An 18,417-nucleotide genomic window follows, 5' to 3' on the forward strand; every position below is an offset into this window, starting at 1 on the left:
TCAACCGAGTCAAGACCGTGCATAATCAATCCGAAATGAATGACACAAGTGAGTCGAACGAATAGAACCCGGCTATAATAATAACAGTCTCTTAAGATCTCTAAACGAAGTCCCAGCAGTGGGCTTGCATACAAATTACCGTCTAGTAACAATTAAAAATTAACCACTAGTTAGTTATATTCTTAATTAACAAGATAAACATAGTAAGAGATGCGAGAAGGGGCGAAAAAAAAGCGCTGTCTTGGTCATTTCGAAGCTTGTCTATGTAATTAGCTAAGTAAATGCACAAGGTTACAAGGGGGGTGGGACAAATGCATTGCGAAAAAAATATACATTTATAATGTAGGGTGGTGGCATGGGATCAGTAAATAATTCGTGTTGGGCAAGGTTATGACGGGAATGCGGGTGCATCAAAGGTGGTTGAACTCAAGCCTTCAACGCAGAAACATTATTTAATGTAATTAAAAACAATTGAATAACAAGCATTGAGTAGTTACGAATGCAGTAATATACTTCCTTAAATAATATATATGTTTTTTCAATACATTTTGATATTTTTATCAATAGCAATTGTTATTTTTATGCCTATACTTTATAATAATATGACTATAGTAACTACTATAATAATGTGCAAAAAATAGATAGATGTAAATGAAGTAGAGTGTAATAACCTATACATTATCACAGTATTTTAGTAAAAATATTTAACTTGATTTATTACAATCTAGCATTTTATAACGTTTTATGTAGGAAATGCACCAACTTAAAAATCAATCGGTTATAAAATCGGTTCAAAGCGATTTCGACTTCCGCTAGTTGTTTTAAAAAACTGATGTGGAAGACATTCCATTTATCAAAGCGCATTTGGGTTATAAGAACTATATGGGATTGAAGATACGCACCATTTATCTAGTTAAATCTCATTTAAAACGGGTCGCGGCTAGAATGTTGAAATCGCTATACAGCATGCCTGTTGGTTGGTTGTCCGAAAATGAAAATTGATTAATCCAAATGAATGAGCTGCGATGTCTAAGTGGGTTTATTTTGGTTTAATTTACTGATATTTCCGACGGTGGAATCATTTGATTTCTCTGATACGGTCACAAGTCACTTTTAATTTTCTTTTCTTTTTTTTTTTTTTTGCCAACACACGGAGATAAATATTTTTCGATTTTGCTATGGGGGGCTTTCGGGTTGTTGCGTTTAAAATTTCACTTTTAGTGCCGGGGTTTCGTAATACCTCAGCGTCAGAAACTAGATATCTTTTTATTGATTTATTTAGTATGCAAAAAGAGAGATATGCGATCTCTTGGGTTTATTTCTTTTTCGTAGTGCGAGCAGCTTAAATTATAGCGAACCGAAAATGTAGAACGCGATCGAAGCGCGTCTTCGCAGCACACAATTGCAATTCACAGACACTAAAGCACTCGGATGGAGAATAAAGGTTGTGAAGTGATTCAGCTGCCCGAGATCAGATGACGCAGAATCTGCTCTTTGTTTGGGGCCCTTGAACACTAGGTTTGTTGTTGTATTTTGTTATGTATATATTTGCTTACAAAATATTGAGACACGTGCGCTAGGCTGAAGAATATACGTGTATCTTGCAGATACACTTTCAGTACTAGAGATACGAGGAAAAAAATAATTCCAACAAAGCGTTATCGCGTTGTACGCGGCTCTGCAATTGTTAAACAACTAAAGGAAAATAAAGCCAGCGAGAGTCCAACAGCTGCGAGCAGATTGTCGAGTTTTGCTGAATGCGATACGTTTACCGAGAGAGAAAAGATACATTTACGCGGAGCGAATCGCTGAGCGAGAGCGGAAATCGAGTGAAACTGGCTAGCGGCTAACTGCTAGCCCTCGCAGCTGCTAGCGCTCGATTGACATGAGTCATGTGAGCACTGAGTAAAAGCCAGTAAAGAAACTTGGTCTTTTATGGGTTTTCAGCTCAATATTTATTCCAATATTATTAGTTGAACTTATTTTATATTACTAAATCTTTATATTACAATAGAATTATTGAGTTTTGCTAAGTATATCTTGCAAAACCGAAACCTTTCCTGTTAATAAAAATATTGAGTGAGTATTTTTCATTCAGCTAGCTGAATAAAGAGCAGCGCGAAATTCAGAGTGAGCCAAACTCAAAGAGAAAGTGTTTCGAGCACTTAAGAGCATTGTTGTGTATGAAATACAAAACCTGCATCTGCTGCATCATCTTCGGCTTTTATTTTTGAGGATCCTATCATCGCAAAGGTTATTTTTCTTCTCGACACACGCCTTGTTTTTATTTGTTTACGCACTGTATTTGTTGTTCGGCGCGTTTAATTTCTAGGTAAACAATCGCCACTTAGGGCGCCCGCTTAGATGTAATCAATTACAGATAATTAAGACAGAACTCCACGAGGAGCACAAAAGAAATAAAGAACTCAAAGAATGCAAGCGTGTAAAGTGTGGCAAAGGGTAATGCACTGGGCCAAAGACACATAGCAGACATCAGCAACATCGGACAGCAGCAACAACAAGTTAGAACCGATGCCGAACGTTGCGACTATAAGATACCTATACATAAAAATATCATAAATGGCAAAGTAGTATTCAAATCTTAATCTATAAAAAGTTACGTTCTTTCTAGCTGTTAAAATCATACGACTAAGAAATATAAATCAACATTACATCTAGTTTAGAGAATATATATATTATTGTAGATTTATCCGCTTAAAAGTCTCTGCACGATTATAGTATACCCCACTAACTACGAACACCGGGTATAACCACTGAGCAACTCATTAGTTTTTATTATGGTTGTTGCCATTGGTGTTGATGTTGCCGAGCCATATGAAGGAGAGAAAAAGCCGCCATGGACAAGTACAGCTAAAGACCAAAGCGGAGAGCCAACGCTCGAGTGACCCACTGTCCAAGCGGACGGCCTTTCTTATCTGTCTCCACCGCCCTGCTTAATTACACGCCAAGGAGTCGGGACAGAGGCACAGTTGGCAAACTAATATCATACCATCTAGTACGTAGAAGAGACTCCACTCCACTCCACTCCACTTCATTGGGGTGCTAGTGGGACACATGAAGGGCACAACACACCAAGAGCAAGTTGCCATGGAACCACTGCGAAAGGTTTAATCAATGACCCGCTTGCTTGCTCGCGCTCTCAAGAGAAAAACAACTTGAGTTTGAGTTGGTTATTTATGGAAATTGATAAGACAAATCGTATGGTTTTACGACCTTTCATTTCCATACACTTTAAGTGCCTTGCCATGGCTACCAATATGAAATATCAAAGCAAACCTATTCTAGATTATTATAATATAATATGTGAAAGGATAACAGATGGTAAATTTGATTAATTCTTTAAAATGTATGTGGGGAGATTGCGAATGGTATCATTTTCATGGAGGCCTGATAACAGAACTGAGATATTTGAGAATGTCCATCGTGTACCATAAATAATTTCACCTTTTACATATATTCAAAGAAAATGATTATGATTTGTAAAATGAGATTGTTTTATACTTTTTAAATATTTATGCATAAATATTGTTGTTGTCAATTCGTTAAGTAAAATATCAACAATCTCTCTGGCTTATTCGAGTGTCGCTGAAAATGTGCACCATCATAGATTAAGGTTTCTACCCCAATAGTTAATTTAGCTGATGTTTTTCTGTGTTGGTGTCATAATTTGATAACAGTTGTGTACAAACTTGAATTATTGCTTATCAATTTGCCATGTGTAGGTGTGAGAACGTCTATAAAAACATTTAAACTAACCGGATTCAATTCAGTTTGCAAACGTTAGCTGACCGAGAAGTATTCAACGGTTTCTCTAAGGTGAGAAAAAAAGAGAGAGTGTTACATGTTCATGTTCAATTAAATTCATATATGGAAACTTAATTACTATATAATACGTTGTGATCATTGTTCATTTAATCGCAAATTTTTAAGTGTGCAAAAAGCATGCAATAATTAAAAACCGTAATAACAATGTTCCCCATCTCAGATGTCATACAAGGTTGAGGCTGTTCCCGATTCCTACGCCGCCCTGGGCGAGGGACCCCACTGGGATGTTGATCGCCAGAGTCTGTACTACGTGGACCTCGAATCCGCCGGCATTAATCGCTACGATTTCAAGCAGAACAAAGTGTACAAGGCGAAAATCGAGGGCGAGAAATTTGCCTCCTTCATTCTGCCGGTTGAGAACAAACCGCAGGAGTTTGCCGTAGGATGCGGTCTTCGCACGGTCATCGTCCAGTGGGATGGAGTCTCCGCAGTGGCCAAGGTCACTCGCACCCTTTTCGAGGTGCAGCCGGGCCAGACGGAAAACCGCATTAATGATGCCAAAACCGATCCCAATGGGCGTTTTTACGGTGGCACCATGGCCGACACTGGAGACATCTTCACCCAATGGAAGGGTGAGCTCTACAGCTGGCAGGCCGGTGGACAGCCCAAGGCCATTCGTGGCAAGGTGGGCATCTCCAATGGCCTCGCCTGGGATGCCAAGGCCAAGAAGTTCTACTTCATTGACACCAACAACCACGAGGTGTTGGCCTATGACTATAATCAGACCACCGGCGCCGTGAGCAACCCAAAGGTCATCTTCGATCTGAGGAAAATCCGTCCCGAAGGACCATTGTTCCCTGACGGCATGACCGTAGATACCGAGGGCAATATCTACGTGGCCACCTTCAATGGCGGCACCGTCTTCAAGGTCAATCCAAGGTGAGTTCATAATTTCTCATTCTAGTTCAATACTAAACATTTTCTTTTTAATGCAGCACCGGTAAAATCCTGCTGGAAATCAAAATTCCAACCACCCAAATCACCTCGGTGGCTTTTGGAGGTCCCAACTTGGATATTTTGTATGTGACAACCGCCAACAAGTTCGACCAGCCGAAACCAGCTGGCACCACCTTCCAGGTCACTGGGCTCAATGCCAAGGGTTTCGCCGGCGTTAGTTTGAAGATCTAGTTTGTAGACTACTTGTATAATAGCATTTAATTAAATAATCAAACGTTTGCTTGTATACTGAACTAATGCAGTTGGTGTTTCTGTTATTCTTGGCATTTACTAGTTTCCATATATCTAAAAATGTGTCAAAACTCTTTGAAGGGTTAATCTTCAACTCTTATATTGCAATCAAATCATTTAAGAACATTACATTACATGATGCATTTGATTATAAGATCCATTTAACAAAATAAATAAACAAGTGTACTTAAAACCAGAAAAAAAGTCTTTGACCTTGAGGGATGTGAAGCAATCCCCTGGTTCCATGCAAGATAAGTGAGAACCACTCCACAAAATCAATAGATTTCTGTGAAATTGATATATAGCAGCGCTACGCCCTTGGTTTACTTTTTGTAGGGCAAATTGTTCAGATTAAAATGAAATTGCAATAGTTTATTTTCTACAAACATCTGGTGAAGTACCAGAGAGATATTATTACTTAATTGGGCAAACAGATATCAAGTTGATACGTCAAATGTTTTAGGGGGCTCGTACTTAATAGATTGTATTTGTTGTGCGTTTAAAGTTCTGTGGAAGATTTTAAAAATTCTAATCTAATCTACATAAAATAGCAAATCATACATTTCAGTATAATAAACTAACGATTTTCATTGCAACTTTTTTGTGTATTCATTTGCAATAAAATCTATTTTTACCAGCAATGGAAATCCTTCAATTAAGCAAAAATTTGTTCCATTTTATCTTATCGCTTTTTCCACTTTCGAGATAGCCAAATCACCCATAATTAGAAGCCAAATGAGCATTAGGCGTAAATTCTACTAGTATGAATATGCACGATACAATAAAACAAAACTAACAATTGGCTTACAAAATCAAACCATTTCAAATAAATTGCAATAAATCGATTCAAATATATATCGCCTCAATTGAAAGAGGGCACAATATTGATTGTAAGTGAAATTTAACTAAACTGTGGCTAGAAAAAGTTGTGGGAAACGAGGAGGTCTCCAGGGGGCAAGAGCAATCAAAAACATATTTCTACAGAAATGGAAACGAAGGGCGAGGGAGATGAGAGATCGTTTCGACAATTGTTTGCGCTGCACCCAAAACAACTGTCCCACAATATATGGGTAATAAAAGATACATTTATTCAGATACGGATACAGTATCCATATGCGCATTGTTTGACAACACGAGAATGCCACACAGACTGATACAGATCCAGATACCGAGCACATATGGCAGCAATAAACATAAAGAAAGACAAGAGATGGGGCTGAAAACTGAAAACTGGGTACTGGGATCTGGGGTCTGGGGGACTGGAACCTGCCACTTAAACCGCAATCAGAAACAAAATTGATTTAAATTTGAAAATGTAAACAACACCCGACAAGGAGGACGGATCTAACAGCAATGCAGCGTAATTGTATTATAACAACAGAGGCTAAAACTTTCAATTCATGACCACAGTGGGTGTGAAAAATAAATGGATATTTAAGGCCTTATTGACACATTTTGGGCCACCTTGAGAAAGAAGATTAAATATTGACACAATGAACACAAAAGCTGGCTGTTTCTCAAGCTTTAAATAACATAATGTAAGCGAATAAAGTGGGCAAATTGTTAATTATTTATATATTATCATATCTATATACTATATACTTTTACTTGCTTATCTATCAGAATGTTTCGAAAGCTGCCACAAAGTGCTATGATCCACTGTGCCTGAAAAACATCGCCCACAAACATTCCTATCATACCGAATGGGGCATATCATATACGAGGGTGCCACACCCACTGGACACTTTTTTGGGGGAAACCCACGTTAGAAAGCGCTGTAAACCAGTGGAAAGTGTCAAACGATCTGATCATCAAATTTGAAAAGAAAGCATGAGAAATACGTAAAGAGAATATTTAAAATGCAGATTGCATCTCAATTTGATTGAATAATAAAAATAATATTGGATGTAGGTAATAAAAAAAAGGTTTACAAGTTATTACAACTTTATGCAAATTTAATGTTTTGACCAGGTTTTACGGTCTGAAAGGTAATAAATATAAGACATTACAAAATTGCTTTATGTTTCTCCTGTTATTCCAACTCTTATTTTAAAGACATATAATATTGAATTCTAAGAATAAATACAATTTATCCGAAAACTATTTAACAAATTCTGCATACCTATATACGATATACGTTAAACTTTAATCATGTTTTGAGGAAATGAACAATAGGATGCCTCTTCTAACCGTTCCCATCGACTTTTCCAGACCATGAAAATGTGTGTAGCTTCGGGAAAATCCGAAGCTGGGCAAAAAATACTGGCAAACATTTTTATTTCGGGAGCTTTGTTGTCTGCGTTTGCCGACGTACGTTAATGAAGCTTATGAGCAGCAGCGCACACAAGTCGCAACTCACTGAACTGCAACAAAAACAACAAGCACAGTGAAGCACAAGTGAAGCGTTGCAGTGCGCGACAGAGAGGGCAGACTGTACGGCTGGCATGCGAGGGAGGGAGAGAACGAACCGCAAGCGGGCGGCAACAAAAGGAGAGCGCTGCGCCAGTCAATGGCTGCACCTGTAACCACCTGCCCATACCGCCCATCCCAACCCCCCCTCCACCCCTCCTAGTCCCTCACCCCCCAACACCTTTGCCCACCAAAATGAGACAAAGCACAGTTACGCTCGGCTTTGGCGGTTGGCTCATTAATGTCTGACACGTTTGAGCGATCACCGTGCTGCAGAAACTCAAAAAAAGGTACTGATAAAAAAATAAAAACAGCCCAAAAAAAACGCAGTGTAAACAATTTTTAAAAGCCGCTCGTGATTAACATTAAAAACGCATTTCCAATGGAGATCTGATTCTGCATGCACCGATTTCCGAGAGGAACAGATAGGCGGACTGCGGCAACCAAGCAGAACGTTTATAAATATAATACAGTAGTTAGTGGCTACGAACGAAAGAACCCACCATGCTAAACTTACATCTTGTCTAAAGTCATATCTATTTGAATATTAGTACTCAACATTGTTAAGTATATTTGTTGTGAGCTAAATTAATAGAATGTTTGATTTTCAATACCAACTATAAATTTATAATCTGTAATCTGTAATTTAATATAACAATGTATTTATCAGCGCTGTTCTTCTTAGGCGGAGCTTACTGTGAAAACAATGAATTGGGCGGGAATTATATATTCAGATATGACACGACCCAAGTTGCAAGTGCAGCGGAAGTGATCCATTACGCAAGTTTAGAGCGGAAAGAGCAGTGCGATTGCTCGAAAAAAAGAGATGGGAGAGTAGAAGGTAAAAAATGAGTATTAAAACCCATGGGGGTTTTATTACAATTGCAATTCTGAAATGCGAAATTAATCCCTCGAATTGGAAACTATCTGTCCCAACCAGAACTTTTTATTTTGGTTTTTCTGTTCCTGTTTTGGTTATTATACATTATTTAAAGGAGGTAAATTATATTGCATTGACAATTATAGAAGTTCCTTGTTCTCCTAATATTACAAGTTTATCTGGTTCTTTGTGCAAGAAACTCACCTTGTGGCAAAACGCGGCTGCCTCCTTGGCCACGCCTACTCCGTCCGCTGAGTGGGCGTGCGTTGATGGCGAGGTCGCGTAGACGAAGAGCGGTAGCGAGCTAAAGTTCCGTTTGTCCTGAAAGCGGCGGCTGAAGAATAACGGCTTGTGGCATCCCGCTGCAGCGGCTAATATGTTTGTTGTTGTTGCTGTTTTCGTAACACTAGGTGTGGATGCTACCGCCGCTGGTGCTGCTTCTTCTTGCCTGCGCGTATTCACTGTTGTTGTTGTTGTGGCTGCTGCAGTTGTTGTGTTTGCTGTTGTTGCATTTGCTGGGGTCGCCATTGGCGTATCGCAATTTTCTCGTATTATCGCCGCTTCTTCCTCTTCGCTGCAAGTTGTTGTTGTCTGTGTTTGGGTTTTTGTTGTTGGCATGACTACAACTACAGCTACTATAAATCGAATATAAATATATCGACGGAGGCGTGGGCGGTGGCGGAGCTGTGGGCGTGTCCCTGCAGCTGCTGGCGTCCCTTATTGTTGTTTTTGTTGTTGTTATTAGTTAGGGCCTTGGCATTATCCTCCTCCATCTTTTTTGCTGTTCCAAAAGTCAGCAAAGTTCAGAGCTTGCCAAAACTGAATGATTAGCACTTGCACATCGTCGCGATTATCTTGGCTTTCTTCATTATTTCTTGTTCTTCAAGTGCAAAAATAAAGTACAAATTCTTTGCCCATACAAAAGTGTGAGTTCTGTGTAAAAATGCACAAAAAATACGCACGAAGCCGATTGCGGGGGTGGGAGCGAGACGGCGATACACGAACGAGTTCAAAGGGCCGCCAAACTAGGATAAGCACGCCAACAAACCAAACAAATCACTTGCACAACCGCAATTCGGTCAGTGTCAAAGAAAAACAGCCACTAATATTAAGTATATTACTTAATTAATAAGCACTTTTGTTTGAAATATTTTGCAGACAGTTAAAGTTAGAGCTGGAACAAAAATCGATGTTTATGCGATACTATCGATGTACAGGGTAAGAGGGCTGCATTGATTAAATTCTGCAACTGTCGATTGTTTAAACTGTTCACAGTCTAATGGGCTTTTCAAACAGCGGAAGCGCCAATAGGAAAAGTGAGAAAATAAAAAGTTAAATTAAATGAAAAAGTTTTTTTTGCTTAAAATATGTTAAGCCTTTTTATGATATTTTATGATATGTATAAATATACTAAAAACCTACTAACGCATGGTATTCCGAAAAATATCGATAGCACAACGGAAAATATCGACAAGTAGCCAGAATTGGCAAGTCGGCATTGCCAGACCAGCACTCCGGCGTGAACTTAAATTTAAAAATAACGCCCTGTCAATTGAGTTGTAGAACTCAGTAGCTAGTCGGAAATATTTCAAGAACTCAGATTACCAACAGGTCAAAATTGCTCAGTAAAAAATTCCGGCAGCCTGCAACACGTTGGGTGTTAACAAATTTACATACAAGTTGCAAGCTTTTGGGCGCACGCACCATCGAAAAGAAGGTAGTTCGAAAAAATATAACACCTCCTCGCTGCCGGTAAAACTACCTTTGCGGCCATTCCTGAACTAAAGTGAGTATGAAAAAGAGTCATGCATTAGCTAGCAATCAAATTGTAATTAACTGATTCATCCCTCACCTAAAAGCCTTGCCACCCAATCGATCTGGCCACCCCGAGCGAAAAGGCCATATAGCTGGACTGCTCTGCTGGATTACCGTTTCGCAACACTACCACAAGACACGGACACACTATTCCTCTCGCTCGGTCTTACACTTCGGCAAAACGATTGTGCTTCGTTGCGGTCTTAGCTCACGTACGTTCGTCTCTCTCGCACAAACGGTCGAAAGGCCCCGCATTGATTGTGAAAAAGTAATCGTCGCCGTAGTCTTCGTCGGGTCGCCGTTTTTACTCGCAGTGCGCTGGTGCTGCTTAATTTCGTGACAAGGGACACTCAACCGAAAGAGCCATATTTAAGCATCAAAGTTCTAGAGGCGCAACGCAGCTTTGTGTTTCGTTTTTCGTTCAATTCTAAGCAGGAGGATTATATATTGAATAAAACCCAATTCTGTGCGAAGAACAAAAGAAATACGCGAGACACCAACACCAGCACGCAACCAACCAAACACACACACAACCAACCAAACACACACACAACCCAGAAAATCAAATTTCAATCAGAAAATGGCGTTAAAAAGAATCAATAAGGTATGTGAAAAAAGGAATATCTCAAAAAACTTTGCGAAACAAACTAAAAAAAGACAGAACAGAACACTTGCGATACACCAAAATGATAGTAGAAAAAATTGTGAACAGACATCAGTTTTCAACGGGAGAAAAATTTTATGCAAGAAATGTGAAACGTAGGTAGTACCCGACGAAAAGAAAGAAGAAGCGGGGAAAGAAGCGTGCAAGAGGGAAGGGAGAAAATGAGCAGTGGCGTTACCATTTAATTAATAAGTTAGTAATTAGGAGCAGATTAGAAATTTTGAGGGTGGTGAATAAGGTCCAAGGATGTGTGCGTGTGGTGGGCAAGGCAACGTGTAGTGCAGTCATCGTTTCCGTTACTTTTCCGAGAGTGTGGGATGTGTGTGTGTGTGCGATGCGTGTGCGTGAAAGTGCAATGCGAATGTGCATTGTTTGTGTGCGTGTGTGCCGGGCACCTGGATGCATTTACATTAATGCAACTATACGGCGGAGTTTTCGCAGCTCTACGGGCGCTGTTACCCAATACACGCTGTACACGGCACTCGCACACACTCTCAGCCTCGCTACAGACACACATAAACGCACACACTGCCAGCGCCGCAGAAAGATCCAGCAAAAAATAAAACAGAGCAAAAGCAAGAAGCGTATAAAATTAACCTAACCCTACTTTTTGCGCTGATAATTCAGAAATAGTGCTGCCCCCAAGCATATATATTTGTATATATATTTAGGTAGAGTGGTTCTAGCGTGCGTGCTTCGATAATTATTTTTAAAGTGCCTGCGCGTCGTTTGTCCTTGTCCAGTAAATGCTTTTTTACACCCCAATGTTCAAGGCCCTGGCAACCCCGATATTTTTCCAAAGTCATCCGAGCCTTCCTCAAAAGCATTAGTAATATCTCGAAGTTGTGGAAATGTTACTTGGCAAATTGGGATCTTTTTTTACGTTTGCAGCCGGTTATCATAGTCATACCCCACACACACACATTAAAGCGCTCGCAAATACAAAGTCTCGCCATCACTTGGCTATGGCCATTGCATGCCATCTCGCTCTGGCCCTGGCGCACTCCCTTTGCCCGTGACAGCTGAGGCCTCTCTCGGTCTCGCTCGCGCAATGGGGCAGAGCCAAAGAGAGCGCAAGTGTGTGAGTGCTAGCGGGTCTTAGTGTTGCAAAACACCGTCAGCCAAAAGGGGCCCCCCAAATAATTAGTTATAAATTATAATTAAGCATAATTTACATACAAAATGAGCAGCGAATGCGGAATTTGTTCATTATCTATGCGTATGTGTGAGCGTGAGAATATTGTTGGTGTGTATTTGTGTTTGAGTGTGTGGGGCGGGGGTCTGCTGACTGTCTCGACAAAAGCAGCGCTGCCTGCGTCGGCGTCATGGCCATTGAGTTTTCCTCGTTTTCGTAGTTTTCTATCCATTATAACATTTTAATGCCTGCCTAAATGAAAACGAAATGGCAAGCGGAAAACCGGAAATAAAAGTATACATTGTAGTAAACTCTTAAAATCACTCACGCCCCCTTTTTGTGGCCAATTCTTCAAAAGGCCTTTTTTCTCTAGATGGCCTCATTTGCCAAAAAAGAGAGTTAAAGTGCGAGAGAGAACAGTCGGCTTAAACGCCGATCGGAGCTCACTTGAACCGTACACTGAACGAAATCGGCTTTATATCCAATGTATATGGCTTATAGACTTACTGAACCAATTCGTTTATTTCACACAATAGTAATTATTCTGATAAGAATTAAATAGAAATATCTGATTGTATTGGTAGTGCACCGGGTCTAATATTGATATTAATATCGAATTTTCTTGCTGTGGACAAGTGTGCGTGTTTGTTTTTACTTCATTTGTTCGTCTGATATGAGTCATAAGCGCTCCGACTCCAACCGAAAAAAGAAATGTAACAATTTCTTGTAATTTATTTTTGCTCAACAGGTACAATTCCCGAAATGAGTGAGTGAGATGGGGCAAAGAAACACGGTGTTTTTCGCGACGGCTATTTTTGTTGTGTTCCACTCTGATTTTGGGGTGCCGTTACAAACACACGCACACACTGAAGCTCAGTCTTCCCACTCTCCTTCATTCTTCCTCTTCCTGCTGCTCCTCCTTCTCTTACTTCTCCACTGAGTCGCGCTCCTCTTTCGCAGCTCATCTTCATTATTCTTTTTATATATATATTCTTTTTTTTGCCGGTTTACCTTACACCTCATTCTCTCTCCTCGTTTAGTAGCAGTGTGTGTGTGTGTGTGTGGGGCAGCTGTGATAAGTGAAGAAGAGTCAGAGCGTGAGAGAGAGGGAGGGGAGCCGCTCAGCTGTGTGCGTGCGAGTGCAACAGGGATGGAGCGAGTGGGCGGAGGGTGGGGCAGAAGGAGACAGCGCCATTTGTGGTTCGGGCCAACGAACTTGATTTTTCACGTCTCTCCCTCTCGCTCGCACTCGCTTCGAACGAAGCTCTCGCATAAAAATGTTTATATTGTATCCCCACATATCTGTTTTTAAATTCTGCATATAAAATTTACATCATTTGCATGCCAACCACACAACATAAAATGTACGCACACCCGGAAAACCGCGGCACACATGTACATCACACATGTATGTACATATAGCTGCATTATAGAGCAAAACAAAAGAACCGACTACCGGAAAACATAAGCAGATAGCCATGAAATGCACTTTTGACCATTTCCCATTTCGAGAACTCTTTTTGGGGTTTCCGCTATTGCTGGGTTTGTTACCTAGGCTTTCTGATACTAGAGTTGGGATTTCAAAAATATTGTATATTAGGTTTGACCAGAAATTAGATATTATAGGACTTGACATATCTGTTACAAACAATCAAAGATTGACGGACCTTAAACACCTATTTTTAACTTTTATTTCAATGACTAATCTGAAAATGTCTTTGTTCAACAGGAACTGCAAGATCTGGGCAGAGATCCACCTGCACAATGTTCAGCCGGTCCAGTTGGAGATGATTGTAAGTATTGCTAATGTTATTCAACATCTTGATGAGTCAGTCGTATTATGTTGGGGGGCTTCAACCCAAGTTTTGATTTCACCATATTGTGTGGGAGACAAGACTTGGTTATGTGAAATATTTCAGAGTTGCCAAGTCTGAGTCAGTAGGAGCATATATTGTATATTTATATATGTATGCTAGGAATAGGAACTATATAGATTAAGCAAAATTTACAATACATATATTACTATCTATAGGAGTTTCCGTCTCGGAATTGCTAATAAAAAATGCAAATATTGTCGATCGACTATCACCACGTCATAGATTTCGATCGTGACTAGGCATATAACACACTAAATTTGTACACTGTTTGTTTGCCTATTGGCTGTTACTTTTAGCTTGGACTTTGCTAATTTGGAATTCTTTTGCGCCAAGTTTGGATTCGGTTCTTTTTATTTTGTGATAGCGACGGCCTCCAAACAGCTGATCGCCATGACTTGGTTCTTTTTTCTTGTTCGCTGTCTTAAACTCGATTTAAAAAACTCACGAAGCCGACATGTAATTAGCCAACAAATTCACGCTGCTTGTGGATCGGATTCGGTAACGTTATAGCACGTAGAGCTGTACTGCATACAGACAACCGTTACTGAAAAGCTTCCCGCCCCCCTCACCTCACCGCTCAAGGGGGAAGAGGAAGAGGTGCCAGCCATATGGGGGTCACTCTCCAATGACGTCACAAAAAGTGAAATCGTAAATTATATAGCCTTGCTGACGGCGATTTCGGTCAAAAACACCGGCATACTTTGTAAGCGATGAAATTTTAGCAAGAAAATGGCGAACTAAATACTTAGATTTAGGAAAACTGGCTAGGAACTGAAATTATTCTGCAAAAAGCTATATAAATCATTGTTGTAACTGTAGGAACTAGAAATTTACTTCTTAATGCTTTGCAGCATTATATATATTATAATTTAGGGCACGCAGTTAATTCGCATTGTTCACTTTTGTGCAAATAAAAATATTTTACAGAACTGGCGAAATATTGAAATAATCTATATTTCCCAGCACTTTCGTTAGCACTTTTCTTTGTGCTTCAGTTTCTCTGGTCGTAAGGAAATCGAACTCATTCAAGTTCCCGCGAGGCAGAGTAAATAATAATAATAATTGTCATCGTTTGCTGATAATGAACGAGCAGTGCGGCGATTTCACTCGATTTCTATTAACAGCGTTTAATCGTCCATATTATATACAATTAAAAGTATGTTTGTATATAAACGTGAATATTTCTATGAATATTGGGTAGTCAACTCAATTATTTCCGCAGTTCTTATCACTTTGCTTCTATTATCATTTGTTACGAACCCTTGCCATCGACTTCCCAGCAACTGGGGTAAAAGAAAGGAATTTGAAGCTCAGGGCGGGGCTTATTTTGGTTTTTTGGTGTTGGTTGGGTGGGTGGCGAATTTTCACTCGAGTGCAATGGAAACTCCCCTCCATTTTCTGCTCAGTGTGGGGCTGGCTATCCACTTAAGTGTGTGTGTGTGTGAAATTAATCCACGGTAATTGTAGTACGGAAAGGAAACCTTATGATTTAATCATGTATTTAAAACTCAACATTGATTGAATGCTTTTAAACTAAGCTACCATGGTCGGATTAGAAAACTTAGCAAATCAGCGTGCCAATTAATCAATTCTTTAAATTTACTAAGGATGTTTTTATCTAAATATGCATTGCTTTTACTAAAATATCATCTAGATTGCAGGGTTTTTATTGCCTAGCAATGCTCAGAAATTATTGATTGTTGTCTAAGTGGTATTAATCAACATGGCTGCAGCTATGAGATTACTTTCGTCTGAGTTATGGCAAAAACAATGCCGACGCCTTTTCCAGAACCAAAAACTCCCTACTGCAGATGGACAAATGAACATTTCGTGTAATTATGGTCAAGGCAGCAGCAGCAGCTGGTTACCGAGGGCCCAGTTCCCAGTTCTCAGTGCTCCGCCACAACAGAGAGAGGGTTTCCCAGTCGCATTCGATTCGTTCACCAGAATGACATTGACGGCATAGCCAGTAGCTCTGTTTTGGCCATGATTCTGAGCCAACTGCCACACGTTTTGTGCTCTCTCTCACAGGGTACAAGGGTATATATATGTGATGTTCTGCAGGGTGAAAGGATATATAGAACTCATGGAAATATTTGCCAATAATAGTCAAGGTTTGCTTAGCATGAAATCAGTTAAAAAATCGAAAATATTGGGTTCCGCCATTAAGAAAACAAGATTTTATAAAAATATCTCAGTTTTATATAGAAATTAAATTTCATGTGTGCTTTAAAGCCTGGTTGGTTACAGGGTATCTTTGTATAGGTATACTCCTACCTTTAAGAACTTTGTTTCTGTTTCAAGGGGGGGAGAGCATTTGGTGCTTTTTCTGCTGCTGACGCTGCTGCCAATTGTCGGTGCCAAGGCTCTTTGGCTGGCATTGTTTGTGTTTGTTCTTTTGTGGGGGGAATCGCTAAAGAGCGTGGCCATGAGTATGGAAGTGGTGGGGTGGTGGGCGGCGCTGAGAGAGTGGTGCATTTATTTAGACGAGAGCGAGTTTGCTGCATTGGATGCATATACAGTGGGGCCTAGACGTGCCGAACCAGGGGAAAATGGTATTGTACTTTAAGAATATTACATTTCGGGGGGTTGTTCTAAGCTTAATTCTATTTAAGTAGTTATTTAGCAAATCAGTTCCTGTATCTAAACTCATTACTTGAATATACGTTTTCATTTTGAGCGAAGGGAAAATTTTAAGATACTCTGGCATCATCTCATTATCAAATGTAAATATCCACAGTGATTCCCCTCTAGGGCAGATATAGGACTCATTGCAAATCAAAGCAAACAAAAAACGTTTAACTGCAGCGCAGTTTGTTTGCTCTTTAGGGTTCTATCGCATAATCTAAACTACGTTTTTACCAGTGTTTAATTAATATATTTCCTTTTTCTTACAGTATTTCACTGGCAAGCTACAATAATGGGCCCGGTAAGAGGACTTCACCGAAAGATCGAATCGATTCTATCTTAATTTGTATCCTGAAATATTTTATATTGGTTTATTTTTGGTCTGATAAGGGATTGTTGTTTACAGTTTAAAATAGCAGATTAGTAATTAATTAATTTAAATTAGAATGCAGTAAAAAAACAATACTTTATTTGTATTTCTAAATAAGCTACGTTAGTTGATTAGATGCTTTGAAATGATAGATAATGTATAATAGCGATGTACATTTGTAATCATGTGTTTAAATAGAATTCCAGTATATGTATAGAACAATCCATTAAACTTATAAACATTGTTGCCGGCGTCTGAAGCTAGCAATAATTTAATTCAGAACTATCGTAAACTCAAAGCTTCTTATTATTTCAAAGTATTTAACTAAATTTTTCAAGTGAACTCAATTTAAGATTTGACCTTTAAATAAACCAAATAAAATGAAGTAGGTGTGGAGTAAACTATTGTGCTTTTACTAATAGCCTTTGTTTTCAATTTTCTTACAGCCGGACAGCCCTTATCAAGGAGGTGTATTCTTCTTAACTATACATTTTCCAACAGACTATCCCTTTAAACCACCCAAAGTGGCTTTTACAACGCGCATATACCATCCAAACATCAACAGCAATGGATCGATTTGTCTCGATATATTAAGATCTCAGTGGTCGCCAGCATTAACTATTTCAAAAGGTGAGTCCATCTAAAGTTCTTGCATCGAAATGATACTAACATGTGTTTTCCTTTTCTCTTTCAGTTTTATTATCAATTTGCTCTCTACTCTGTGATCCCAATCCAGACGATCCTCTTGTTCCAGAGATTGCCAGAATATATAAAACCGATCGGGAAAAATACAATGAGCTGGCACGAGAGTGGACTAGAAAGTATGCTATGTGATGCGTTCCAGATTGCAGAAGTCCAACAGAATCAACAAATTCAACATCAACAATAGCAGAAGTAAAAGCAGATGCAACAACAACAGTAAAAGCAACAAAGATAACATCAACAGTTTACAATAGTCAGATTCAGAAGAGGAGGAGCTGCAGCAGCGTCATTGTTACTGGCAATGGCCGCCGTGCTGTTGTCCACAACAATTGCCACAATATCAGCAGGAACTGCGGCCACCAAAGCAGCAACAACCACAACAACAACAACAACACTTGCCACAGCAGCAACATCACCCGCAGCAGCAACAACAGCAAGATCATTAACTGCCGCAGTCATTTTCGCCGCAGCAGCCGCTGCTACCGCCTTCGCAGCGGCATTAGCATTAGGAGCAGCAAATTTGGCGGCGGTACCAAGAGCAACGGCAGCGGCAAAGGAGTCCTTGGAGCCGCAGCAACATCAGCAGCTGCAGCAACATCAGCAGCAACAGCCGCTGCAGCTGTGGCAGTGGCAACTGGAGCAGTAACTGGCGGATTGGTGGCGGACATGCGATTAATTGTGTGTTTGACGGAACAGAAACAGAACAGCATAAACGGAAATAATTTAATAATAATTACTGAAAAAATGATGTAAGCATTAAACATTAAAAGCTAGACAGCTACCAACAACAGCATCAACATAATAAGTTTAAATACAAAGAAAAACAAAACTACAAATAAAAATCAGCTGGAAAAATTATTATTATTATTATATTATATTTAAAGAACCGGAAAAATAAAAATT

General features: G+C 39.6%; 3 protein-coding genes across 8 annotated transcripts in view; 2 read left to right on the forward strand and 1 right to left on the reverse strand.

Moving 5' to 3' along the window:
* LOC6728060 overlaps positions 1-9,572 on the reverse strand; it is a 53,838-nt gene extending 44,266 nt beyond the window's left edge. For 4 of the 6 annotated variants that reach the window (XM_016175323.3, XM_016175320.3, XM_016175319.3 and 1 more), the window contains exon 1: positions 8,528-9,572. In XM_016175323.3, coding sequence (XP_016034675.1) covers positions 8,528-8,941 — 414 coding nt within the window. In that variant the 5' untranslated portion in view covers positions 8,942-9,572. Of the gene's footprint in view, positions 1-902; positions 1,732-8,527 lie in introns of those variants that run through there. The other 2 variants (XM_016175325.3, XM_016175321.3) reach the window with 2 other exon arrangements.
* On the forward strand, positions 3,701-5,040 carry LOC6728062 (regucalcin). Its single transcript, XM_016176718.3, has 3 exons — positions 3,701-3,837; positions 4,007-4,725; positions 4,782-5,040. Exons 2-3 carry the CDS (start codon positions 4,007-4,009, stop codon positions 4,972-4,974), a joined length of 912 nt encoding a protein of 303 aa, XP_016034681.1. The 5' UTR covers positions 3,701-3,837; the 3' UTR covers positions 4,975-5,040.
* A 334-nt stretch (positions 9,573-9,906) lies between the features above and the next one.
* LOC6728063 (ubiquitin-conjugating enzyme E2-17 kDa) lies at positions 9,907-17,736 on the forward strand. The gene is made up of 6 exons (XM_016176719.3): positions 9,907-10,109; positions 10,183-10,742; positions 13,667-13,730; positions 16,712-16,743; positions 17,259-17,442; positions 17,507-17,736. Exons 2-6 carry the CDS (start codon positions 10,719-10,721, stop codon positions 17,644-17,646), a joined length of 444 nt encoding a protein of 147 aa, XP_016034682.1. The 5' UTR covers positions 9,907-10,109; positions 10,183-10,718; the 3' UTR covers positions 17,647-17,736.
* Positions 17,737-18,417: the final 681 nt, after the last annotated feature.

Source organism: Drosophila simulans, chromosome 3R, assembly GCF_016746395.2.
Source record: "Drosophila simulans strain w501 chromosome 3R, Prin_Dsim_3.1, whole genome shotgun sequence".
NCBI classification, from domain to species: domain Eukaryota; kingdom Metazoa; phylum Arthropoda; class Insecta; order Diptera; family Drosophilidae; genus Drosophila; species Drosophila simulans.